Source organism: Eriocheir sinensis, chromosome 30 (assembly GCF_024679095.1).
Source record: "Eriocheir sinensis breed Jianghai 21 chromosome 30, ASM2467909v1, whole genome shotgun sequence".
Classification (NCBI taxonomy): domain Eukaryota; kingdom Metazoa; phylum Arthropoda; class Malacostraca; order Decapoda; family Varunidae; genus Eriocheir; species Eriocheir sinensis.
Genome location: NC_066538.1, coordinates 14,373,489 through 14,395,571, shown reverse-complemented (window position 1 = coordinate 14,395,571; position 22,083 = coordinate 14,373,489). Strand labels below are relative to the sequence as shown.

The window sequence follows — 22,083 nt, the reverse complement described above, 5'->3', positions numbered from 1 at the left end:
GAGAAAGTGGGAGGGATGGAGGGAGTGGGAGAGAGAGAGAGGGAGGGAGGGAAAGGGAAGGAGGAAGAGAGAGTGGGAGGGATGGAGGGAGAGTGGGAGAGAGAGAGGGAGGGAGGAAAAGGGAAGGAGGAAAAGAGAGTGGGAGGGATGGAGGGAGAGTGGAAGAGAGAGAGAGGAGGAAAGGGAAGAGAGAAAGTGGGAGGGATGGAAGGGAGTGGGAGAGAGAGGGAGGGAGGAAAAGGAAGGAGAGTGGGTGGGATGGAGGGAGAGTGGGAGAGAGAGAGGGAGGGAGGAAAAGGGAAGGAGGAAAAGAGAGTGGGAGGGATGGAGGGAGAGTGGGAGAGAGAGACAGTGAAGGAAATAATGAAAAAACAGAAATTAGAAAGAGAAAGAACGTGACAGAGAAAGAAGGAAAGAAGGAAAGAATATATAAAGGAAGGAAAGATGGAAGAATGAAAGAAAAAAGGAAGAAAGAATGAAAATGAGAGAGAGAGAGAGAGAGATACAAACCCATCCACCCCCCCCCCACCCACCCCCAAACACCCACACCCACACACACACACACACACACACACACACAGACGAAGAAGAATATGGGCAAGTAACAACACACACAGACAGACGAACTAAGCGACAGATAAAAACTTAGAAACAAAAAACAGACAGGAAAGAGGGCAGACGGAGACACAGACAGACAGACAGATAGAGAAACAAGCGGACAGGGAGAAAAAAAAGACAGCTAGACAGACAGACACAGACAGGCAAACAAAATGACTGACTGACTGAAAGAAAACGAGATAAACTAGAAAACTGAATAGTGAAAACTGAAAAAAAATGTGATAACTATAAAAATCGATACAGAATAGATTAGACAGATAGAGTGATTGACAGGTAGACGGATAGATTAACAGAAAGTAACAGCTGAAAGAGTAATATGGTCCAATTTTTCTTGTTCTAACCTGTATTTTGTTCTTTAAATCTGTCTGTTTGTCTGTCTGTCTGCTTGTCTGTCTGCCTGCCTGTCTGTCTGTCTCATTCACGTAAATCTCTGTTTTCCATTCTCCTTCATTTTAATTGGCCGCTGAATATAACCATCGAGCTCTGTAAAATCTCTCTCTCTCTCTCTCTCTCTCTCTCTCTCTCTCTCTCTCTCTCTCTCTCATCTTTATTCTTTCTTCCTTTTTCTTTCATCCTTCCTTTCTCTATGTATTCTTTCCTTCCTTCTTTCTCGTGTTTTTTCTCTTTCTATTTCTTTCAGTATTTTCTTCTCTCGCTCTCGCTCTCTCTCTCTCTCTCTCTCTCTCTCTCTCTCTCTCTCTTATGGATACAGGGAAAGCCGCTTAGATCTCACGCCCATTAATTGTTTTGTTTTCCTATTCCCCCCATTCCCCCTTCCTCTTAATTTCCCTTCTATACCCTCTACCCCTTCCTTCTCTTCCTCCCTTTTTGTCTCTTCCTTCCTGTACCTTAAAACGACTGCCCCATCATTCCCCCTATATTCCCTTGCTTCCCTATATCCTTACATTCCTCTCTCTCTTTCCCTCCTGTTTCCCTTATTTCCTTCACTCATACACGCCTGCCCTTTCCTTCCTTCCTTCTTTCCCTTCCTTCCAATTACATTCCCTTGCTTCCCTATATCCTTACATTCCTCTCTCTCTTTCCCTCCTGTTTCCCTTATTTCCTTCACTCATACACGCCTGCGCCTTCCTTCCTTCCTTCCTTCTTTCCCTTTCTTCCAATTATATTCCCTTGCTTCCCTATATCCTTACATTCCTCTCTCTCTTTCCCTCCTGTTTCCCTTCTTTCCTTCACTCATACACGCCTGCGCCTTCCTTCCCCCTTTCTTTCCCTTTCTTCCAATTATATTCCCTTGCTTCCCTATATCCTTACATTCCTCTCTCTCTTTCCCTCCTGTTTCCCTTCTTTCCTTCACTCATACACGCCTGCCCCTTCCTTCCTCCCTTCTTTCCCTTCCTTCCAATTATATTCCCTTTCTTTCCTATACCTTTACGCCCCTTTCTCTCTTCTCTCATTCCCTCTTTCTTCCCTTCTTTCCTTCACTCATTTCCGCCTGCCCCTTCCTTCCTTCCTTCCTTCTTTCCCTTTCTTCCAATTATATTCCCTTTCTTTCCTATACCTTTACGCCCCTTTCTCTCCTCTCTCATTCCCTCTTCTTCCCTCCTTCCCTTCACTCATTCACGCCTGCCCCTTCCTTCCCCCCTTCTTTCCATTCCTTCCAATTATATTCCCTTTCTTTCCTATACCTTTACACCCCTTTCTCTCCTCTCTCATTCCCTCTTCTTCCCTCCTTTCCTTCACTCATTCCCGCCTGCCCCTTCCTTCCTCCCTTCTTTCCTTCCCTTCCTTACCTTACATTTCTCTTCCCCAGTGTCATAATATTTTCTGCCTAACATCTATTTTACCTAACACTAATTCTATGTAACCTTACCTTACCTTTGTTTACCTGTTTCCATATATATCCCACCTTTCCTTAACTTGCCTTACCTTACCTTACTTTACCTTACCTTTCCCTTACCCACTACCATAGTTTATTCTACCTAACATCTATTTTACCTAACATTACCTCTCCTTAACCTTACCTTACCTTTATTACCTGTTCCAATCTCTTTCATTCTTTCACCCTTATTCTTCCTCTTACTCTTTATTTCCCTTTAATCTTTCATTCTTACACCCCTATTCTTCCTCTTACTCTTTATTTCCTTTTTATCTTTCATTCTTACACCCTTATTCTTCCTCTTACTCTTTATTTCCCTTTAATCTTTCATTCTTACACCCCTATTCTTCCTCTTACTCTTTATTTCCCTTTTATCTTTCATTCTTACACCCCTATTCTTCCTCTTCCTCTTTATTTCCCTTTAATCTTTCATTCTTACACCCTTATTCTTCCTCTTCCTCTTTATTTCCCTTTAATCTTTCATTCTTTCACCCTTATTCTTCCTCTTCCTCTTTATTTCCCTTTAATCTTTCATTCTTTCACCCCTATTCTCCCTCTTCCTCTTTATTTCCCTTTAATCTTTCATTCTTTCACTCTTATTCTTACTCTTCCTCTTTATTTCCCTTTTATCTTTCATTCTTTCACTCTTATTCTTCCTCTTCCTCTTAATTCCCTTTCATTCTTTCACCCTTATTCTTCCTCTTCCTCTTTATTTCCCTTTAATCTTTCATTCATTCACTCTTATTCTTACTCTTCCTCTTTATTTCCCTTTTATCTTTCATTCTTTCACTCTTATTCTTCCTCTTCCTCTTAATTCCCTTTCATTCTTTCACCCCTATTCTTCCTCTTCCTCTTTATTTCCCTTTAATCTTTCATTCATTCACTCTTATTCTTACTCTTCCTCTTTATTTCCCTTTAATCTTTCATTCTTTCACTCTTATTCTTCCTCTTCCTCTTAATTCCCTTTCATTCTTTCACTCTCATTCTTCCTCTTCCTCTTTATTTCCCTTTAATCTTTCATTCTTACACCCTTATTCTTCCTCTTCCTCTTTATTTCCCTTTAATCTTTCATTCTTACACCCTTATTCTTCCTCTTCCTCTTTATTTCCCTTTAATCTTTCATTCTTACACCCCTATTCTTCCTCTTCCTCTTTATTTCCCTTTAATCTTTCATTCTTACACCCTTATTCTTCCTCTTCCTCTTTATTTCCCTTTAATCTTTCATTCTTACACCCCTATTCTTCCTCTTCCTCTTTATTTCCCTTTAATCTTTCATTCTTACACCCTTATTCTTCCTCTTCCTCTTTATTTCCCTTTAATCTTTCATTCTTACACCCTTATTCTTCCTCTTCCTCTTTATTTCCCTTTAATCTTTCATTCTTTCACTCTTATTCTTCCTCTTCCTCTTAATTCCCTTTCATTCTTTCACCCTTATTCTTCCTCTTCCTCTTTATTACCCTTTTATCTTTCATTCTTACGCCCCTATTCTTTTCTCTCTCCCCCTCTCTCAGTCTCTCTCATTCACTTTAAATCTTCCCCCATCACTCTTTCCTACGGTACTCCCATCTACGTCATCCCCACAAGCCCTTCTTTTCCTAGCCGCTGATCCCTCTCCTCTGTAACCCTCAACATCACCATCTTCATCACCATCTTCATCACCATCTTCAGGACTAGAATTTTTAACATTATCTTTTCCTCTCCTCTCCTCTCCTCTCCTCTCTCTCTCTCTCTCTCTCTCTCTCTCTCTCTCTCTCTCTCTCTCTCTCTCTCTCAATAGCCATACATAACAAGGGAATGCATTTGTAAGTGAGAGAGAGAGAGAGAGAGAGAGAGAGAGAGAGAGAGAGAGAGAGAGAGAGAGAGAGACAGACAGACAGACAGACAGAGACAGAGACAGAGACAGATCGACAGACAGACAGACAAACAGACAGACAGACAGACAGACAAACACAGAGAAAGAATAAAAGTTTTTCCGTCTCGTTCCCAGACAAGGAGGAAACTTAGATGTGTCCTGAAATTTATATCCTGTACTATGTCTCTCTCTCTCTCTCTCTCTCTCTCTCTCTCTCTCTCTCTCTCTCTCTCTCTCTCTCTCTCTCTTGTCTTTTTCTATTCTCTCTTCCCTTTTTTCTTCCATACTTCCATCCTTCTTTCCTTTCTCTTTATATTCTTTCCTTCCTTCCTTCCTTCCTTCCTACTCTTTTCACTTTCATTCTCTTTTCCTTTTTATTCCCTTCATTCTCACTCATTCTCAGTTTTCTTTCCCTCTCTCTCCCTCACCATCTATCTATCTATCTATCTATGTATCTATCTATCTTTCTATCTATCTATCTTTTTCTCTCTGCCTCGTAATGTTCTATAATGCCGATATAAATTCACACCTGGCCTTCCTTGATTAGCTCTCACCTGGCCTTAATCACCTGGCGCTAATTACCTCCATCACCCGCGACCTTACCTGCGCGGGGAACGAGCTCATCCAATCAACAGGTGTGTGGGGAGGGGGGAGGAAGAGGAAGGGGAAAAGAGTAGGGGTGAGGAAAGAATGGGAGTGATAAAAGGAAAGAGGAGGAGGGGGGGAAAGATAAGGGAAGAGAAAGAGTAAGAGGAAGAGGAAGAGGGGAGAAAGGGGATGTGAAAGAGTAAGAGTAAGAGGAGGAGGAGGAGAAGAATGAGGAAGAGAAAGGGTGGGAGGAGAAGGATGGGAGAATAGGGAAGATAAAAGATAAGAGGAGGAGGAGGAGGAGGAGGAGGAAGAAACGTGGATGAGCAGACAGCAGAAAGGATGATGGATGACGAGGCTGCCTGCAATAGTGATCGATTCTTCAGCCACTTGTGACATCTTGAAAATGTTAAAGCACTCTTGCAAATACGCGCGGGTGCTTTCAGGTCACCCCTAACGCAACAAAACGACGATCAATGCGATTCTTAAAGGAGTTGATCATATCCGCAAAAGCTATTACATCAGGAAGGTTGTTGCGGTTGTTGACGAATGACTGACAGAAAATAAAGCCTGTCGATGTCTGTCTGTAGTGCATCGTCCCGCGTGAGTATTGGCCGACCGATGTATCTTGTGCTTGGGTTAGTTGGGAGCGCAAAAAGGCTTGGAGTGATCGACATTACTGAACGTGTTTAGTTACTTGAAAGCTTGAATCATATCTCCTCGCAGTTGTCTCTTTCCCAACGTAGAGAGATTGAGTTGCTTGATTTGTTCTTCCTACGGTTGTGTTCTCATGGATGGTAGCATTTTCGTGGCGCGGCGCTGTACTCTCTCAAGTAATTCAATGTCTTTCCTGTAATTCGGAGACCAGAACTGCACGGCGTATTCCAGGTGGGGCCTTACCAGCGAATTATACAAGGATAACATAACTCCCGGCGTCTTGTAATCGAAGTTCCTCGCTATGAACCCGAGCATTGTATTGGCTTTCTTACAGGCGGACTTGCAGGGAGGAGGAGGAGGAGGAGGAGGAGGAGGAGGAGGAGGAGGAGGAGGAGGTGGTGGTGGTGATGGTTATATGGCCCCTTATACACACACACACACACACACACACACACACACACACACACACACACACATGACAGCGCAGCAAAGTGTGTCATGTGTATCTTTCTAATCAGCGTGACTTGCATGTGTACCTAGTTATGTGTACACGTGATTGGGTCCCTGTGTACGTGTAGGTGTGAGGAGACTGTGTGTACCTTCGACAGCCATGTACGTATTCCTGAACGAGCCCGGTAAACGTGTGCGTGAAGTCGTGTGTACATCGTAAGGTCCGTGTAGACTTTTATGTGTACGGAACTCCTCTGTGTAAACCTTTGTGTGTGTGTAAGTAAAGTTCGTGTGTACATTTATAAGTCTATGTATGTGTGTGTATGTGTGTGTACGTGTAGGAGAATATAAAAGTCTTCTATCGAGTTCGTGTGCACATGAGAAAGCCGTGTAGACATTTCATTGGGGTGTCTGTGTACGTTAAAGGCCATGTGCACCTATGAACGTCTGTGTGTACCTTGCCCTTGTGTGCACCTGGAGGAGACGAACGGTGTAGATTGTCAAGGGAGGAACGTGAGAGAGAGAGAGAGAGAGAGAGAGAGAGAGAGAGAGAGAGAGAGAGAGAGAGAGAGAGAGAGAGAGAGAGAGAGAGAGAGATAGAGAAGAAAGAGAGAGAAGAGAGAGAGAGAGAGAGAGAGAGAGAGAGAGAGAGAGAGAGAGAGACTGCTCATTTTTATTCAAGACTTTTCCAGCAATAGTGTAGACATATTGTGTGTGTGTGTGTGTGTGTGTGTGTGTGTGTGTGTGTGTGTGTGTGTGTACCTCACCTTCCCTTCCTTCCTCCATCCTACTTCATTTGTGTCTCCATTTACCTCCCTCCCTCCCTCCCTTCCTTCCCTCCCTTCCCTCCATCCCTCCCTTCCCTCCCTTCCATCCATCCCTCTCTCCTCCTCTTCCTCTGTAGCTTTCGCCCTATATCCTTCCCTCCCCTCCCTTCCTCCCTCCCTCCCTCCCTCCCTTCATTTCATCTTCCTCCCTTCCTCCCTTCGACAGGTAAAGGTGGAATATTGATTTTTCCTCCTCTTCCTCCTCCTCCTCCTCCTCCTCTTCCATTCGGCTGATAGAGGAGGTGGTGATGGTGGTTGAGAGAGAAAAAGAGGAAAAGAAAGTGAGAAGTATCCTTTTCCTCTCTCTCTCTCTCTCTCTCTCTCTCTCTCTCTCTCTCTCTCTCTCTCATTAAGATAGTGGTCACTTTATTTTTTTCTCCATTTCCTTTGCAGATTCGCCGCAGCTCAAAGGAAGGAAGGAAGGAAGGAAGGAAGGAAGGAAGGAAGGAAGGAAGTGAAGAAGAAAAGGTAAAGGAAGAAAAATAAGAAAGTGTAAAATAAAGACAAACAACAGGAACAGGAGAGAGAGAAAGCTGAAGAGGAGGAGGAAAAGAGGAAAAGAGTGAAGGAAAAGTAGGAAAGAAAGGAGGAGAGGAAAGAGAAGGGAGGTAAAACTGTCCTCCTAACTCTTTTAACGACAACCACAATCACAGCAATTACCTCAATTAGCCCCTTGCTCTCCTGCCTCGATCACCCACCACCATCACCACCACTACAACCAGTACCAACCAACATCACCCAAACACCATATACAATCACCACAATCAAGCCATTTACCACAATTAACCACAATTTTAATTAGACAACCAGTTCACTGAGATAATCTTCTACTACTACTACTACTACTACTACAATCTCCCACGATGTTTACTTACAATCAGAACCTAATCATTAGTTTCGTGAGACCAGTTAAGAAATTTTCAAACCTTTTATTTTCCCTTCTATAAACACTTCAAGACACTCACTAAGCCTATTCCTGATCCTATTCACATATTTCAGGATCCTAAAGAGACATACTCCAATACCTTTTAACACTCCCGAATTCCACAGCAAATATTTGAAGGTGGATATAGTGACCTTGGGAGCATTCAACAACAACAACAACAACAACAACAATTACTAACATCATTATACCTGCTGGTCTCGGAAGTTAAGAATAATTAAGTTCAGGTGCGGTCTGGCATTGTAACGAACACACACACACACACACACACACACACACACACACACACACACACACACAAACTTAATCTTCACTCACATCACTTCCACCACCAACATCACCACTAACTCCACCACTCCACAACAACTTTCAAATCCACTTCACAACCACCACCACCTCCACCTCCACCATGTCCCGCCTGGCTAGTATCCGTCTCACCTCCACCGAAAGTGACTCCACCTCGCTCAGCGGCTGCCCCAACTCCTCCACCTCGCAGGAGTATGTGGACTCCGATATGACCATGTCCCCGCTCAGCCCCAAGAGCCCCGTCAGCCCCAGGTCCCCGCGAGGCTCAAGACCTTGCTCCCCGCTGGCCAGGTAAGTGACGGCAGGTGAGAGAGAGAGAGAGAGAGAGAGAGAGAGAATGTGGTGTGCAGGTGTGTGTGTGTGTGTGTGTGTGTGTGTGTGTGTGTGTGTGTGTGTGTGTGTGTGTGTGTGTGTGTGTGTGTGTGTGTGTGTGTGTGTGTGTGTGTGTGTGTGTGTGTGTGTGTGTGATTAAGAAGAGAGATATGAAGTGGCTGAAATAGAAGAAGAAGAAGAAGAAGAAGAGGAAGAAAAAGAAGAAGAAGAAGAAAAAGAAATAAGAAAAAGAAAAAGAAGAAGAAGGAAAAGGAGACGATAAATAATAATAATAATAATAATAATAATAATAATAATAATAATAATAATAATAATAATAATAATAATAATAAGAAGAATAAGAAGAAGAAGAAGAAGAAGAAGAAGAAGAAGAAGAAGAAGAAGAAGAAGAAGAAGAAGAAGAAGAAGAAGAAGAAGAAGAAGAAGAAGAAGAAGAACAACAACAACAACAACAACAACAACAACAACAACAACAACAACAACAACTACAACAACAACAACAACAACAAAACAAAAACGTGATCAAGAAGAACAAGAACAAGAACAAAAAACAGAAAGAAAATAAAAAAAGGAAAAGTCAGAAGAGGAGTATTAAAGAAGACAACAGTGATGAAAAAGGGTTGATTAAGGACAGGTGTGGCTAGGTGTGGACAGGTGTGGGGTACAACCCTGATGAATTAGCAAGGAGGAAAGACTGGACAGGTAAGGTTAGGGAAAGGGAAGGTGTGGGGTGACAAAGGAAGGTTAGGTAAGGATGGAGGAGGGTAGGGAGAGGAGGTAGGGAGAGGTAAAGAGAGGTAACAATGGAGGGAGAGTGAGGAGAGGTAAGGAGACATATGGAGGAAAATCTAGACAGGTAAGGTTGGGAAAGGAAAGGTATGAAGGTGACAGGTAGGTAAGAAAGAGATAGGTTAGGGAGAAATATATAAAGGTAAGGTTTGGGAACAAGAGGTGTGATGGTAAAGGTCTAGGGAGGAAGAGAATTAGGAAAGGGAGAGAGGAGAGGTGTTAAGTGACATAGGAGCTTAGGTACGGGTGAAGGGAGGAAGAGAGGGGAGGAGGGAAGGAGGAAAGGTGGAATGTGACATAGACAGGGTGTAGAGAGACGAGGAAGGGTTGAGGGAGGGAGGGAGGAAAGGTGGGGAGAGAGGGGGGAGGAGGAGAAATAGGTTTAGAGAGAGAGGAGGGAGGGAGAGGAGAAGGAAGGAAGCAACAGGTGTGTGTGTGTGTGTGTGTGTGTGTGTGTGTGTGTGTGTGTGTGTGTGTGTGTGTGTGTGTGTGTGTGTGTACGTCGCTTAGTTGACACCGATCCCACCTCTGCCACCATTTATGTTATCCGTTTTCCGCCTATACATTGCCACACCAACCTGACCATCGATCCCACCACTGCCACCATTTATGTTATCCGTTTTCCGCCTATACATTGCCACACCAACCTGACCATCGATCCCACCACTGCCACCATTTATGTTATCCGTTTTCCGCCTATACATTGTCACACCAACCTGACCATCGATCCCACCACTGCCACCATTTATGTTATCCGTTTTCCGCCTATACATTGTCACACCAACCTGACCAGCAACTCCCCCAAACACTCCATTCATCTTCACATACATGACATCGATATACCAGCGCCTTAGAATTGTGCGCGAGCAAGTCTTCTCTTCTCTCCTCGTCTCCTACACTATTTTTTTCCGTCCCTTGTTTTCCTGACGAGATGGGGACAGGTTCGGAGGGTTCACCTGTCCGCTGCCTCATCCGCCTTGCTGCATTCACTTATTAATCTCCACATGATAACCCATTTTTTGTACCCTTCTTGTCCTCCTTCCTTCGTTATTGGTCTTTTTTTTTTACTTTTTCATTTATTCTTTTGTGTTTTTCCTCCTTTATTGTTCCATGTCTTTCTCTGCTCCTTTTGGCCCTTTTCCTTTTCCTTCCTTTTCTTGGTTATTCTCTTTATCGTTTGTTTCTTTTTATCTCCTTTTATCTCTCCCTTCTCTATTCTCTATTCTCTTCTCTATTATTTTGTCATTCTCTGCTTCTATGGACTTATGACTTGTTTTCCTTCCTTTTCTTGGTTATTCTAATTATCGTTTGTTTCTTTTTAACTTCTTTTATCTCTCGTTTCTCTACTGTTGCCTCTCCTTCTATATTACTCTTGGTCTCATTATTCCTCCCTTCGTCTTCCTTGATTTATTATTTTTTGCGTTTGTCTCTTATCTCCCTTTCCTTTTCCCATCTTTGTTGCAGTTTCATATTTTCAGTCTTTATCTTTTTCTCCTATTCCTACTTTTCTTTCCTTTCTTCTTTCTTCCTTTTTGCGTTATTCTTTTATCATTTATTTCTTATTTCTGTTTACCTTTCCCCTTTTCACAGTTTTCTATCTTTCCCTCCTGGTCTTGTCTTTCCCTTCTTCTTCTTCTTCTTCTTCTTCTTCTTCTTCTTCTTCTTCTTCTTTCCTCTTCATCTTTTTATTGTTTTCCTTTCATCTCCTTTCCCTTCTTCACAGTTTACTATCTTTCTTTATTCCTCCTGGTCTTATCTCTCCTTCCCTCTTCTTTTTTTTCTTTTTTGGTCATCCCTTCTTTATTTCTCTTTCCTTCCTTCCCCTTTCCTCATTATTCTCTATCTCTTTGTGTCTTCCCCTTCTTTAATGTTCCCTATCTTTCTTTTTTTCTTCCAGACTTTTCCTTCTTTCCTTCCTTCTTGGTCATCTTGTAGCAACCACCGTAGCTGTTGTCACTGCATTACTCACTCCAGCTCGACTCACCGTAGCTGTTGTCACCGCATTACTCACTCCAGCTCGACTCACCGTAGCTGTTGTCACTGCATTACTCACTCCAGCTCGACTCACCGTAGCTGTTGTCACTGCATTACTCACTCCAGCTCGACTCACCGTAGCTGTTGTCACTGCATTACTCACTCCAGCTCGACTCACCGTAGCTGTTGTCACCGCACTACTCACTCCAGCTCGACTCACCGTAGCTGTTGTCACTGCACTACTCACCTCAGCTCGACTCACCGTAGCTGAACACTACTCAACGCAACTCTACTCAGCGCAACTCACCGCGCAACACTACACACCAAAGTTCGCGCATCATCAGCGCCCCCGCACCTGGGAAGATTTCGTTCCTCCTTCCTCGTCACTGGGGAGTACTTTGGCAGCCACCGCTCAAGCAGTCGCGTGCTCTCTTCCAGTGAAAACAGAAAATGGGGCGTTGCAGTATAGACTCATTGTTCATTCTTATTTTGTGTCAATGTTTTTTTCGTGCTCCGTCCTCTCGCTGTTTCTTCGTCTAATTGTTTATCTCTTGTTACTTGTTTACCTTTGACTGTCCGTCCACGTTCTCTTGTTGTCCACTGTTACACATTGTTCCACACATACACCAACACTTAAATGTTAACCTACACAAACAACATTCACACAAACGCATACACAAACAAACACCTATCATATGTGTTGTCCTTGTGATGATGAGGTGTGTAAGTTCTGTCCAATAAAGTAACCCTGGCGGATATGACTTTATCTATCCGTGAACCGATTAGCACTTAGAACACTCGCTACCACCAACAATCTCTCCTTTCTTTTTCTTTCTCCTTCCTTCTTTTTTCTTGCATATTCTTTTATAATTTATTTCTCGTCTACTTTTTTGCTGTTTCCTTCCTGTCTTCATTCTTTACTCTTTATGTGTCTTTCCCGTCTTTCTCTTTCCTTCATTCTTTCGTGTTCATTCTTTCATCATCTGTTTCTTATCTCCTTCTTTCGTTTTCTTCTTTACTGTTTTCCATTTTTCTGTGTTATTCCTGGTCTTGTCTTCCCTTCCTTCTTCTTCCTTCTTTCTTTGATATTCCTCCTTTACCCTTTCTCTAATCCTTGTGTCCTTTTCTCTCCTTCTTTCCTCTTCTCTTCGTCATTCTTTTAGTATTTCTTCCTTCCCCCTTCTTGTCTTTCCCTTCGTTATTGCTGTTTTCTCTATGTCTTTTCTCCTCCTGGGCTTCTGTTCCCCTCCTTCGTCTTCTTATCTGGTCATTCTTTTATCGTTAATTCCTTATTTCCTGTTAACTTTCTCTTCTTTATTGCCATTTCCTATCTTCACTCCTTCCGTAATATATCTTTACTTTTTCTTTGCTCCTTTTGATATTTCCCCTCACAATTTTTCTTCACCATTCTTTTCTTCTTTCCCTTCTCCTGTTTTCCCAACGTTTCTTCTTTTCTTCTTCCTGTGATAAACGAGAGGGTGGAACGAGGAGGACGAGGAGGACAGGGGAGGACAAAGGAGGACACAAATCGTACGTTTCTCTTCTTTATCGCAGGCTCCTTCCTTCCTCGTATATTCCAGCTCCTTCATCCTTCTCTTCGAATAAACGGAGTGAGGTATGCGAGGTGGGACCGGTGTGAAAATGAAAGGACAGGTATTGAGGGCAAGGAGGATCACTTTCACTTTCCTTTTTCACTGTAGGTTTTCTTTTTCCTCGTATATTCCTCCTCCTGTATCCTTCCCTTCGAATAAACGGGGTGGGGTAAGCGAGGTGGGACAGGTGTGAAAAAGAACAGGTATTGAGGGCATCGAACTTGGACTGAAACAAGATAAATAGATAGATAGATAGATAGATAGACAGATAAAGATAGGGTAGAACAGAGCAGACAATTGCCTTAACCTTTTATCAACCTGTTTCGATTAAGAAGAGAAGGTGAGGTTTAGAGGAGGAGAGATGGTGTTCCACGTATGGATATTGAAGAACAGACTAAATAGAAACTAAATAGAGATAGATAGATAGATAGATAGATAAAGGATAGAGAAACTAGGGCAGAGCAGAGCAGACTATTGCCTTTACCATATATCAACCTGTTTCGATTAAGAAGAGAAGGTGAGGTTTAGGGGAGGAGAGATGGTGTTCCACATACGAAAGTTGTTTTAAGAAGAGAAGGTGAGGTTTAGAGGAGGAGAGATGGTGTTCCACGTACGAAAGTTGTTTTAAGAAGAGAAGGTGAGGTTTAGAGGAGGAGAGATGCTGTTCCACGTATGAAAATTGAAGCAGAGACAATACTTGCTCGAATTAATGAAAAGAAAAGGTGTTAAGAGTTGCTCAGACGTACATCTCTTTGGGTCTGCTAATCTGGGTTCGACTTCGGTACGTGTCTGACTCCCTCTCAAGGCTGGGACTCGGAGGGAAAGTTTCGAGTAGTCACAAATTTTAAATGCTGAGAACTTTGGGGGAATTTGGGGAAGTAGTGTGTGTGTGCGTGTGTGCGTGTGTGTGTGTGTGTGTGTGTGTGTGTGTGTGTGTGTGTGTGTGTGTTTATATTTGGATACCTGGAACGATAGAGCAGTGGATGAACGCTTTGATCTTCGTCTCGTCAGCATCACAACACCTGAACCAGACACTTAATCGGGGCAGGTCAGGTAGGTCGTCAGCATCGCAACACCTGAACCAGACACCTCCCCCGGGGCAGGTCGGTCATACCATCACAATAGCAACAAAACACCGCATATGCTCTGCCACCCGAGATAAATTGAATAACCTGTCACTAGTTTCCTCACGTCTGAAGCAAAAAATAACTTCAACATTGTAACAAGGATATTATGGGCCTTTTTCTTAATCACTTCCGCGAACCAACACACACATACTTGACAAGTCTTTCATGGGAGTGTTAGGCATTTCCAGGGGTAATTTAATGACCCCGCTGGTAGTTTGACCTTTCTTCGGTACCATGAACCTAAAAGAACACTCATGAGAACCCGATTAATCTCCTTTTTAACCTTTGAAACTATGATGTGAAAGGCGTTTGATAATACAGGCTATATAACACAACTCGTTCTCTTGGACATGACATATAGCGCTGTGAGAGGGTGAGCGGAAAGGCGTAAGGTGAGAGTGAGAGAGACAGATGTATGGATTTGTGGGATGCTGAAAGGGGAGGCAGAGGAGGAAGAGGAGGAGGGGAGCAGGTGTATATGTGTATGGGATGCTGTAAAGAGGAGGAAGAGGAGGAGAAGAGCAGGTGTATGTGTGTATGGGATGCGTAAAGAGGAGGAAGAGGAGGAGAAAGAGGAAGATAACAGGTGTATGGTAGGGAAAGAGAAGTAGAAATGCATATATGAAGAAGAAAAAAAAGAGGAGAGTAGTAGATTTTAACTTGTATGTGTGAGAAATGCTGAAAGGAAGAGGAGGAGAATAAAGAGGAGGAAGAGGACGAGAAAGAGGAAGATAACAGGTGAATGGTAGGGAAAGAGAAGTAGAAATGCATGTATGATAAAGGGCTGTGAAGAAGGGGAAGAGAAGAAGAGAAAAAGAGGAGAGTACCGTAGATTTTAACTCGTATATGAGAGAAAGAGGAGGAGAATAAAGAGGAGGAAGAGGACGAGAAAGAGGAAGATAACAGGTGAATGGTAGGGAAAGAGAAGTAGAAATGCATGTATGAAGAAGGGATGTGAAGAAGGGGAAGAGAAGAAGAGAAAAAGAGGAGAGTACCGTAGATTTTAACTCGTATATGAGAGAAAGAGGAGGAGAATAAAGAGGAGGAAGAGGACGAGAAAGAGGAAGATAACAGGTGAATGGTAGGGAAAGAGAAGTAGAAATGCATGTATGATAAAGGGCTGTGAAGAGGGGGAAGAGAAGAAAAGGAAAAGGGGACGGTAGTAGATTTTAACTCGTATGTGTGAAAAACGTTGAAAGGAAGAGGTGTTCATAGGACGCCCCCCCCCCCCTTCATTTCCCCACACTCCATCTCCCTCCCCCCCCTCTCTGTTCCCCTTCCCTTCTTCCTCTTTATCCCCGCACACCGCTACCACCAAGCACTCAATCTTCCGTTTCTTCATCTCCCTCCCAGCTGTTCCCTTTCACAAACTCATAAATAGAATAGATATACAAATTGTTAGATAGATACAGGCAGTCAGACAGATAGATAGGTAGATAGATAGGCTGATGAGTTACCGGTGCAGGTTAGGGAAAGAGAAGGAGAGAAGGAAAGTGTTGTGAAGAGGAGGAAGAGAAGAATGGGAAAGAAGAGAAAAAGAAACAGAAGAAGATCGTAGAAAATTTTGTCTCTCTCTTCTTCATATTAAAAGCCTTCTCTCACTCTCACTCTCTCTCTCTCTCTCTCTCTCTCTCTCTCTCTCTCTCTCTCTCTCTCTCCCCTTCATTTCCCTTATTGTTTTATCTCTTGTGAAGGTGCGGAGAGAGAGAGGTGATACACTCCTTCAAAAATGGTTGATAAGTTCACCTTCCTAAGATTGCTTTTCCTCCTCCTCCTCCTCCTCCTCCTCCTCCTCCTCCTCCACCTCCTCCTTTTTCTCCTCCTCCACCTCCTCCTCTTTCGTCTTCTTTTTCTTTTAAGTTTTTGTTGATTTTTATTGCACTTTACTGATTTGACCTTGACTCTCTCTCTCTCTCTCTCTCTCTCTCTCTCTCTCTCTCTCTCTCTCTCTCTCTCTCTCTCTTTGACAATAGCAGAAGGAATACTCGTAAAGCTCACTGATTGGATGACCGCCTTGGGGATGCTCGGAGCTCCACCAATCACAGCCCTCCTCGTCCCCTTAAGCCCCGCCCCCTCACGCCCGCCGGCCAATAGGAAGTCGCGGTGCCGATATTTTCTTTATTATTATTATTATTATTATTATTTTTTTTTTGCGGAAGAAAATTGCTGCCAGAAAGAAGGAAATTTGAGGACGAGGGAAAAAAAAGAGGAGGAGGAGGAGGAGGAAACTGAGAGAGAAAGTGCTGCAACAGGTCTCTCTCTCTCTCTCTCTCTCTCTCTCTCTCTCTCTCTCTCTCTCTCTCTCTCTCTCTCTCTCTCTCTCTCTCTCTCTCTCTCTCTCTCTCTCTCTCTCTCTCTCTCTCTCTCACAGTCCGCTGAACAGTGTTATTACTTCGTTCTTTTACTATTCCATATCTTCTTCTTCTTCTTCTTCTTCTTCTTCTTCTTCTTCTTCTTCTTCTTCTTCTTCTTCTTCTTCTTCTTCTTCTTCTCCTCCTCCTCCTCCTTTTCCTATTTCATTTTTTTATCTCTATGTGTTATCTTCAAGTTTCTTCTTCTTCTTCTTCTTCTTCTTCTTCTTCTTCTTCTTCTTCTTCTTCTTCTTCTTTTTCTTCTTCTTTTCCTTTTCCTCCTCCTTCTTCTTCTAATTCTTCTTCTTCTTTTTCTCCTCCTCCTTCTTCTATTCCTATTCCTTCTATTCTTCTTTTCCCCCTTCTTCCCCTCGCCCTTCTCCTAATTCTCTCCCCTTCCTCCTTCCTTTTCCTTGATCTTCTCTCTATCTTCAGAAAATATTGCCTCCTTACTCCTCCTTTTCTTTCTTCTTCTTTTTCTTATTTATTCTCCTACGTTTGCTCATCTTCCTCCTCTTCTTCCTTCTTCTTCTTTTCTTCCTCATCATTGTCTTTTTATTCATATTCTTATTTACCTTATTCTTATTTTCGTCCTCCTCCTCCTTCTCCTCCTCCTCCTCCTCACCTCCTCCTCACCTCCTCCTCCTCCTCCTCCTCACATTAAAGCTTGTTAAATAAACGCTCGCAGCCTACGTAACAAATTTGAAGACTTAGAAGTCCTCGCAGCTACAAATCATTATCACATCATCGGAGTCACAGAATCTTGGATAGACACTTCAAATATAGATTTCATTGCAGAATATAGATTGCCGGGTTATACGATTTTTAGTCATGAAAGAGAGAACAGACAAGGTGGAGGCGTTATCTTATATATCCACAACTCTCCATCCAGTATCCGTGAAAACAGATATTATAACCAATGTGGACACGGTCTTCATTGAAATTAAAAATGAGTCTTGTAAAATAGTAGTTTGACTAATCTATAGACCGCCAAGGCAGTCTCTTGATATCGACCACGCGTTAAGTGAATTATTATTAGAAACAAGTAGCAGTTGCGAGGCAGTAAATGTTGGGGACTTTCACTTGCCAGTGAAAAGATGGGACGAACCGTTGAACTCTCATACAGGGCTCGACCTGTACACAAAATTTATTAGAAAGTGATTTACATCAACACGTTCAGGAACCGACTCGGGACAATAATATACTTGACCTTTTCTTTTCAACGACAGCTGATCTAGTTAACGAAGTAAACGTTGGTCCAGTTTGTAGTTCTAGCGATCACCGAACAATCACATTTAACATCAAAATGAAAGAAAGTAAAGTAACTCCTAGAAAAGAAAAGGTGCCAGACTATCTAAGAGCGAATTTCGTAAGACTCCGATCAATTCTAAATAATTCTGACTGGACTGAAATTTCTATGGAAACATATTGATAAATCGTGGGAAGCCTTCACCACAATATTGAACAGTGCCATAAGCATATGCGTACCCTATCGTAACAGACGTTCAGTTTTAAGAAGAAACCCAAATGGTGGAATAACGAAATTCAAAATAGCCTATCTCTTAAAAAACGCGAATACAGTAGATACATATCAACTCAGAGTGAGGCTGACAAACTAGAGTTGGACAGAATTCGCCGCGAAACCAAGAAATTAATATAACGAAGCAAGAAAAATCTTGAAGAATATATAGCGGAAACGAGTAAATCTAATCCTAAAGAATTTTTTAGCTATGTAAATAATAAAAAGTCACTCACTTGTAGTATCGGAACGCTTGCTAATGATAATGGTAACCACACGAACGATGAAAATGAAATGGCTACAATCCTAAATAACTTTTTCGCATCCGTATTTACCGACGAAGATTGTTTATCACCTCAACCGCCGGAGTTTAGAAGGACCGAAAAGATGTTAAGTGGCGTGCTCATCGTAGAAAGTGACATTTTACGCACAATTGAAAAGATTAAAGTAAGCAAAGCTCCTAGTCCAGACAAAACTACCCCTAGGGTCTTAAAAGATATCAAACATCAAATTTGTAAACCGCTCTCCATCATATTCAATAAATCTTTAACAGCTGGAAAAGTTCCGTCGGATTGGAAACTTGCAAATGTCACACCAATTTTCAAAAAGGGGAACAAGTCTCATCCAGGAAACTATCGACCAATTAGCCTGACATCTATTGTTTGTAAGTTAATGGAGACTATCATTCGCGACAATATGGTGAAATTCTTCAAAGAAAATAATATAAATAATTCGCAACATGGTTTCCGTAGTAAACGTTCGTGTTTAACTAGCTTACTTGATTTTTTTCATTATATTTTTGAGGTGTTCGATGAAAGCAGATCAGTAGATATCATATATCTGGATTTTCAAAAGGCATTTGATAAGGTCCCCCACCAACGATTGCTCAGCAAACTATTGGCGCACGGTATCTCGGGTAACATTTACAATTGGCTTGTGGACTGGCTCTCTGAGCAGAAACAGAGAGTAGTTCTAAATGGTGTTACATCTAACTGGCTCGATGTCAGAAGCGGCGTACCTCAAGGATCAGTGCTTGACCCCATGCTCTTCTTAATTTATGTTAATGATATCGATGATGGGGTCACTTGCAAAGTATCAAAATTTGCTGATGACACAAAAATTGCTAGTAAAGTAACTGCGACACTCGACGAAGAAGCTTTACAATCAGATCTAGATCGACTTGCACGTTGGGCCAATCAATGGCAAATGAAATTAAACGTTGACAAATGTAAAGTGTTGCACATCGGAAAAAATAACAATCGCGTCCGGTACGTAATGAATGACCAACAACTTTCTGCAGTAAGTAAAGAAAAGGATCTTGGAATCACTATATCAAGCGATTTAAAGCCCGGTCAGCATTGTTCAGAGGTAGTTAAAACTGAAAACAAATTCGTTGGCTTCATCGGACGAGTCTTTAATAATAAATCGGAAAAAGTAATATTAAAGCTTTAATTCGCTGGTTCGACCCCGTCTAGAGTACTGTGTATAGTTTTGGTCTCCCTACTACAGAAAAGACATAGAAAAGTTAGAACGGGTTCAACGGAGAGTAACAAAAATGATTCCTAGGTTGAGAAATTTATCTTATGAACAAAGGCTTAAAGAAGTAAATTTATTCAGCCTATCAAAACGAAGAATGCGAGGCGATCTAATAGAAGTGTTTAAAATGTTTAAAGGATTCAGTGATATTAATGCGGAAGATTACTTTACAATTGATCGATCAAATAGAACAAGAAGAAATCACAATTTCAAGATAAGTGGTAAGAGATTTTCGTCGCACGAAGCTAAACGCTTCTTCTTCAATCGAGTTGTTAATGTTTGGAACTCTCTACCCTGTGATGTCGTTGATAGTACAACAGTTACGGCCTTCAAGAATAGATTAGACAAGTGTTTTGAATCCAACCAACAACTAAGATATTACTCACTGTCGTAATAACGTTAAGTTCTTTCGAATACTGGTGTCCTTGTCCGCTTTTATCGCCCGGTTAGTGGTAGCACTAATGGTAGTTCTTTCCTCTTTCCTACATAATTTCCATGTAGTTTTTCCATGCTGCATGGTTCTTTTTCCTTTCCTGCCAGCTTTGGCTGGAGGGATGAGGGGGGGGGGGGGGAGCCTTCGCCTTTGCTGTCCTTCATCTTCCACCTTTGATTAGATAGTTAGTGTAGCTTGTCACAAACAGCCTCGTAAGGACCAGCAGGTCTGCTGTTGTTTGTTCTTCCTTTATGTTTCTCTGTGTTCCTTTGTGTTCCTTTGTTCCTCCTCCTCCTTCTCGTCCTCCTTTCTTTGTCTTTACATTAGGTTGATTATTTTCTGACACAATGTTTTAAGTTTTTTTCATACATTTAATTTTCGGTCTTTTTACCTGGTGTAGGAAGAGTCTCTCTCTCTCTCTCTCTCTCTCTCTCTCTCTCTCTCTCTCTCTCTCTCTCTCTCTCTCTCTCTCTCTCTCTCTCTCTCTCTCTCTCTCTCTCTCTCTCTGTCGTTTACCTTTTCAATTAATTATCCTACCCGTAAATCTTCCTCCTCCTCCTCCTCCTCCTCCTCCTCCTCCTCTTCCTCCTCCACCTCCTCCTCCTCTTTCTCCTCCTTTTCCTCTTTAATTCTTTTACCGCCTTTTCTTTTTTTCCTTCATCTTTTTTTTTCGCTTCTTTCCTCTCACTTTTTCTTTTTTTCATTTTCCTCTTCTTCTTCTTCTTCTTCTGCTTCTTCTTCTTCTTCTTCCTCCATCTCCTCCTTCTCCATCTCCTCCGCTGCCTCATTCCTCATCTACAGTCTACTGCTGTTTCTTCTCGTTCCCTCCTCCTCCTCCTTCTCTCTTGCGCCCTGAGGGAAGCGCTTCTTTGTTAAGGTTTATCTTTTTTTTTTTTTCCCTCCAGCAATTTATGTCCGTGTGCGTGTGTGCGTGTGCGTGTGTGTGTGTGTGTGTGTGTGTGTGTGTGTGTGTGTGTGTGTGTGTGTGTGTATGGCAAAGGGCACTGTGAGGAATCAAAGGGAAGGAAAAGGGAGATGGAGGAGGAGAAGGAGGAGGAGAAGGAGGAGGAGGTAAGGGAAGACGGACTCGAAAATGAAAAAAATAAAGGTGAGAAAAATGGAGAAGATTGCGGGAGGATGAAAAAGAAAAGAGGGAAAAGATAAAAGGCAGAGAAAGAGAGAGAAGGGGGAAGGGAGAAGAGGGGAATGGAAAGGAGGGGAAGGAAGAGAAGAAGGAAGAAAGAAAGGAGGAAGGGAGAGAAGGGGGAAGGGAGAGGAGGGGAATGGAAAGGAGGTGAAGGAAGAGAAGAAGGAAGAAAGAAAGGAGGAAGGGAGAGGGAAGGGCGAAGGGAGAGGAAGGGAAGGGGTAGGAGGAGAATGGGAAGGAAGAGAAGCGGGAAAGGAGAGGAAGGGAAGGGAGAGGGAGGGAAGGGGGAAGGGAGAGAAGAGGAAGGGAAAGGAGGGGAGTGAAAGGAAGGGAAGGACTACAGGTGGAGGAAGAATAGGATAGGAGAGAGGGAGGAAAATAACGGAGGAATTGAGAAGAGGGAAAAAGTAAAATGACAAAAGAGAGAGAGAGAGAGAGAGAGAGAGAGAAGAGAAAGGAGAGGAGGGGAGAGATAAATGAAGTTTGATAGATAGAAAATAAAGAATAACAGAGAGGAGGAAGGGAGGAGGAAAAAAAGACAGGAGGGAGAGAGGAAGAGGGAAAAGACAAAGGAAGAAGAAGGAGTAAGGGAAAGGAGAGGAGAGGAGAGGAAAGTGGAATATAGGAAATGGAGGAGAGAGAGAAGAAGAAAACGGAGGAAAGAAGGAAGGCAGGGCAAAAGGAAGGTGGAAGAGAGAGCGAAAAGAGAAAGGAAGAAAAAGAGAAAGAGAGAGGAAGTTGAGGGAAAGACGCGGTGAGGAGTTAGAGGGAGAGGGTGAAGGGAGGGGAGGAGGAGGTAAGGAGGAACTATGAACATTAAGTACAGTCTTGAGAATCCGACTAATCCCCGTTGTGGCCTCGGGAAATACTTGTTGTTGAAAGCGTTTGGGAATACAAGCTTTAATTTCATCACACTCTCTGACACTCCTTCCCTGGGGCGTTTTTAGAGGACCTCTTTACCCAGAATGTCACTCTCTTTCTCCGCCTTCCTCTCTCCTACAGATGTGCCATGACTATTGTGTTTTACTGATTCTTATTGCGTTTATCATGTCGATTTTTTGCTTACTTGCTTGTTCTGTTACTTCTGTTTTGTCTCTGAATGTTTCGTGGTACCCTTTTCCTCCTCCTCCTCCTCCTCCTCCTCCTTCTTCTTCTTCTTCTTCTTCTTCTTCTTCTTCTTCTTCTTCTTCTTCTTCTTCTTCTT

General features: G+C 42.6%; 1 protein-coding gene across 3 annotated transcripts in view; it reads left to right on the top strand.

Moving 5' to 3' along the window:
• Nucleotides 1-7,226: 7,226 nt before the first annotated feature.
• The window catches only part of LOC127005608 (GTP-binding protein GEM-like), a 153,874-nt gene continuing 139,017 nt past the window's right edge, over nucleotides 7,227-22,083 (top strand). For all 3 annotated transcript variants that reach the window (XR_007758753.1, XM_050874564.1, XM_050874565.1), the window contains exon 1: nucleotides 7,227-8,369. Coding sequence is in view for 2 of the 3 variants with exons in the window: in XM_050874564.1 (XP_050730521.1) it covers nucleotides 8,182-8,369 (188 nt within the window). In the remaining variant the exon portion in view is untranslated. The remainder of the gene's footprint in view (nucleotides 8,370-22,083) is intronic.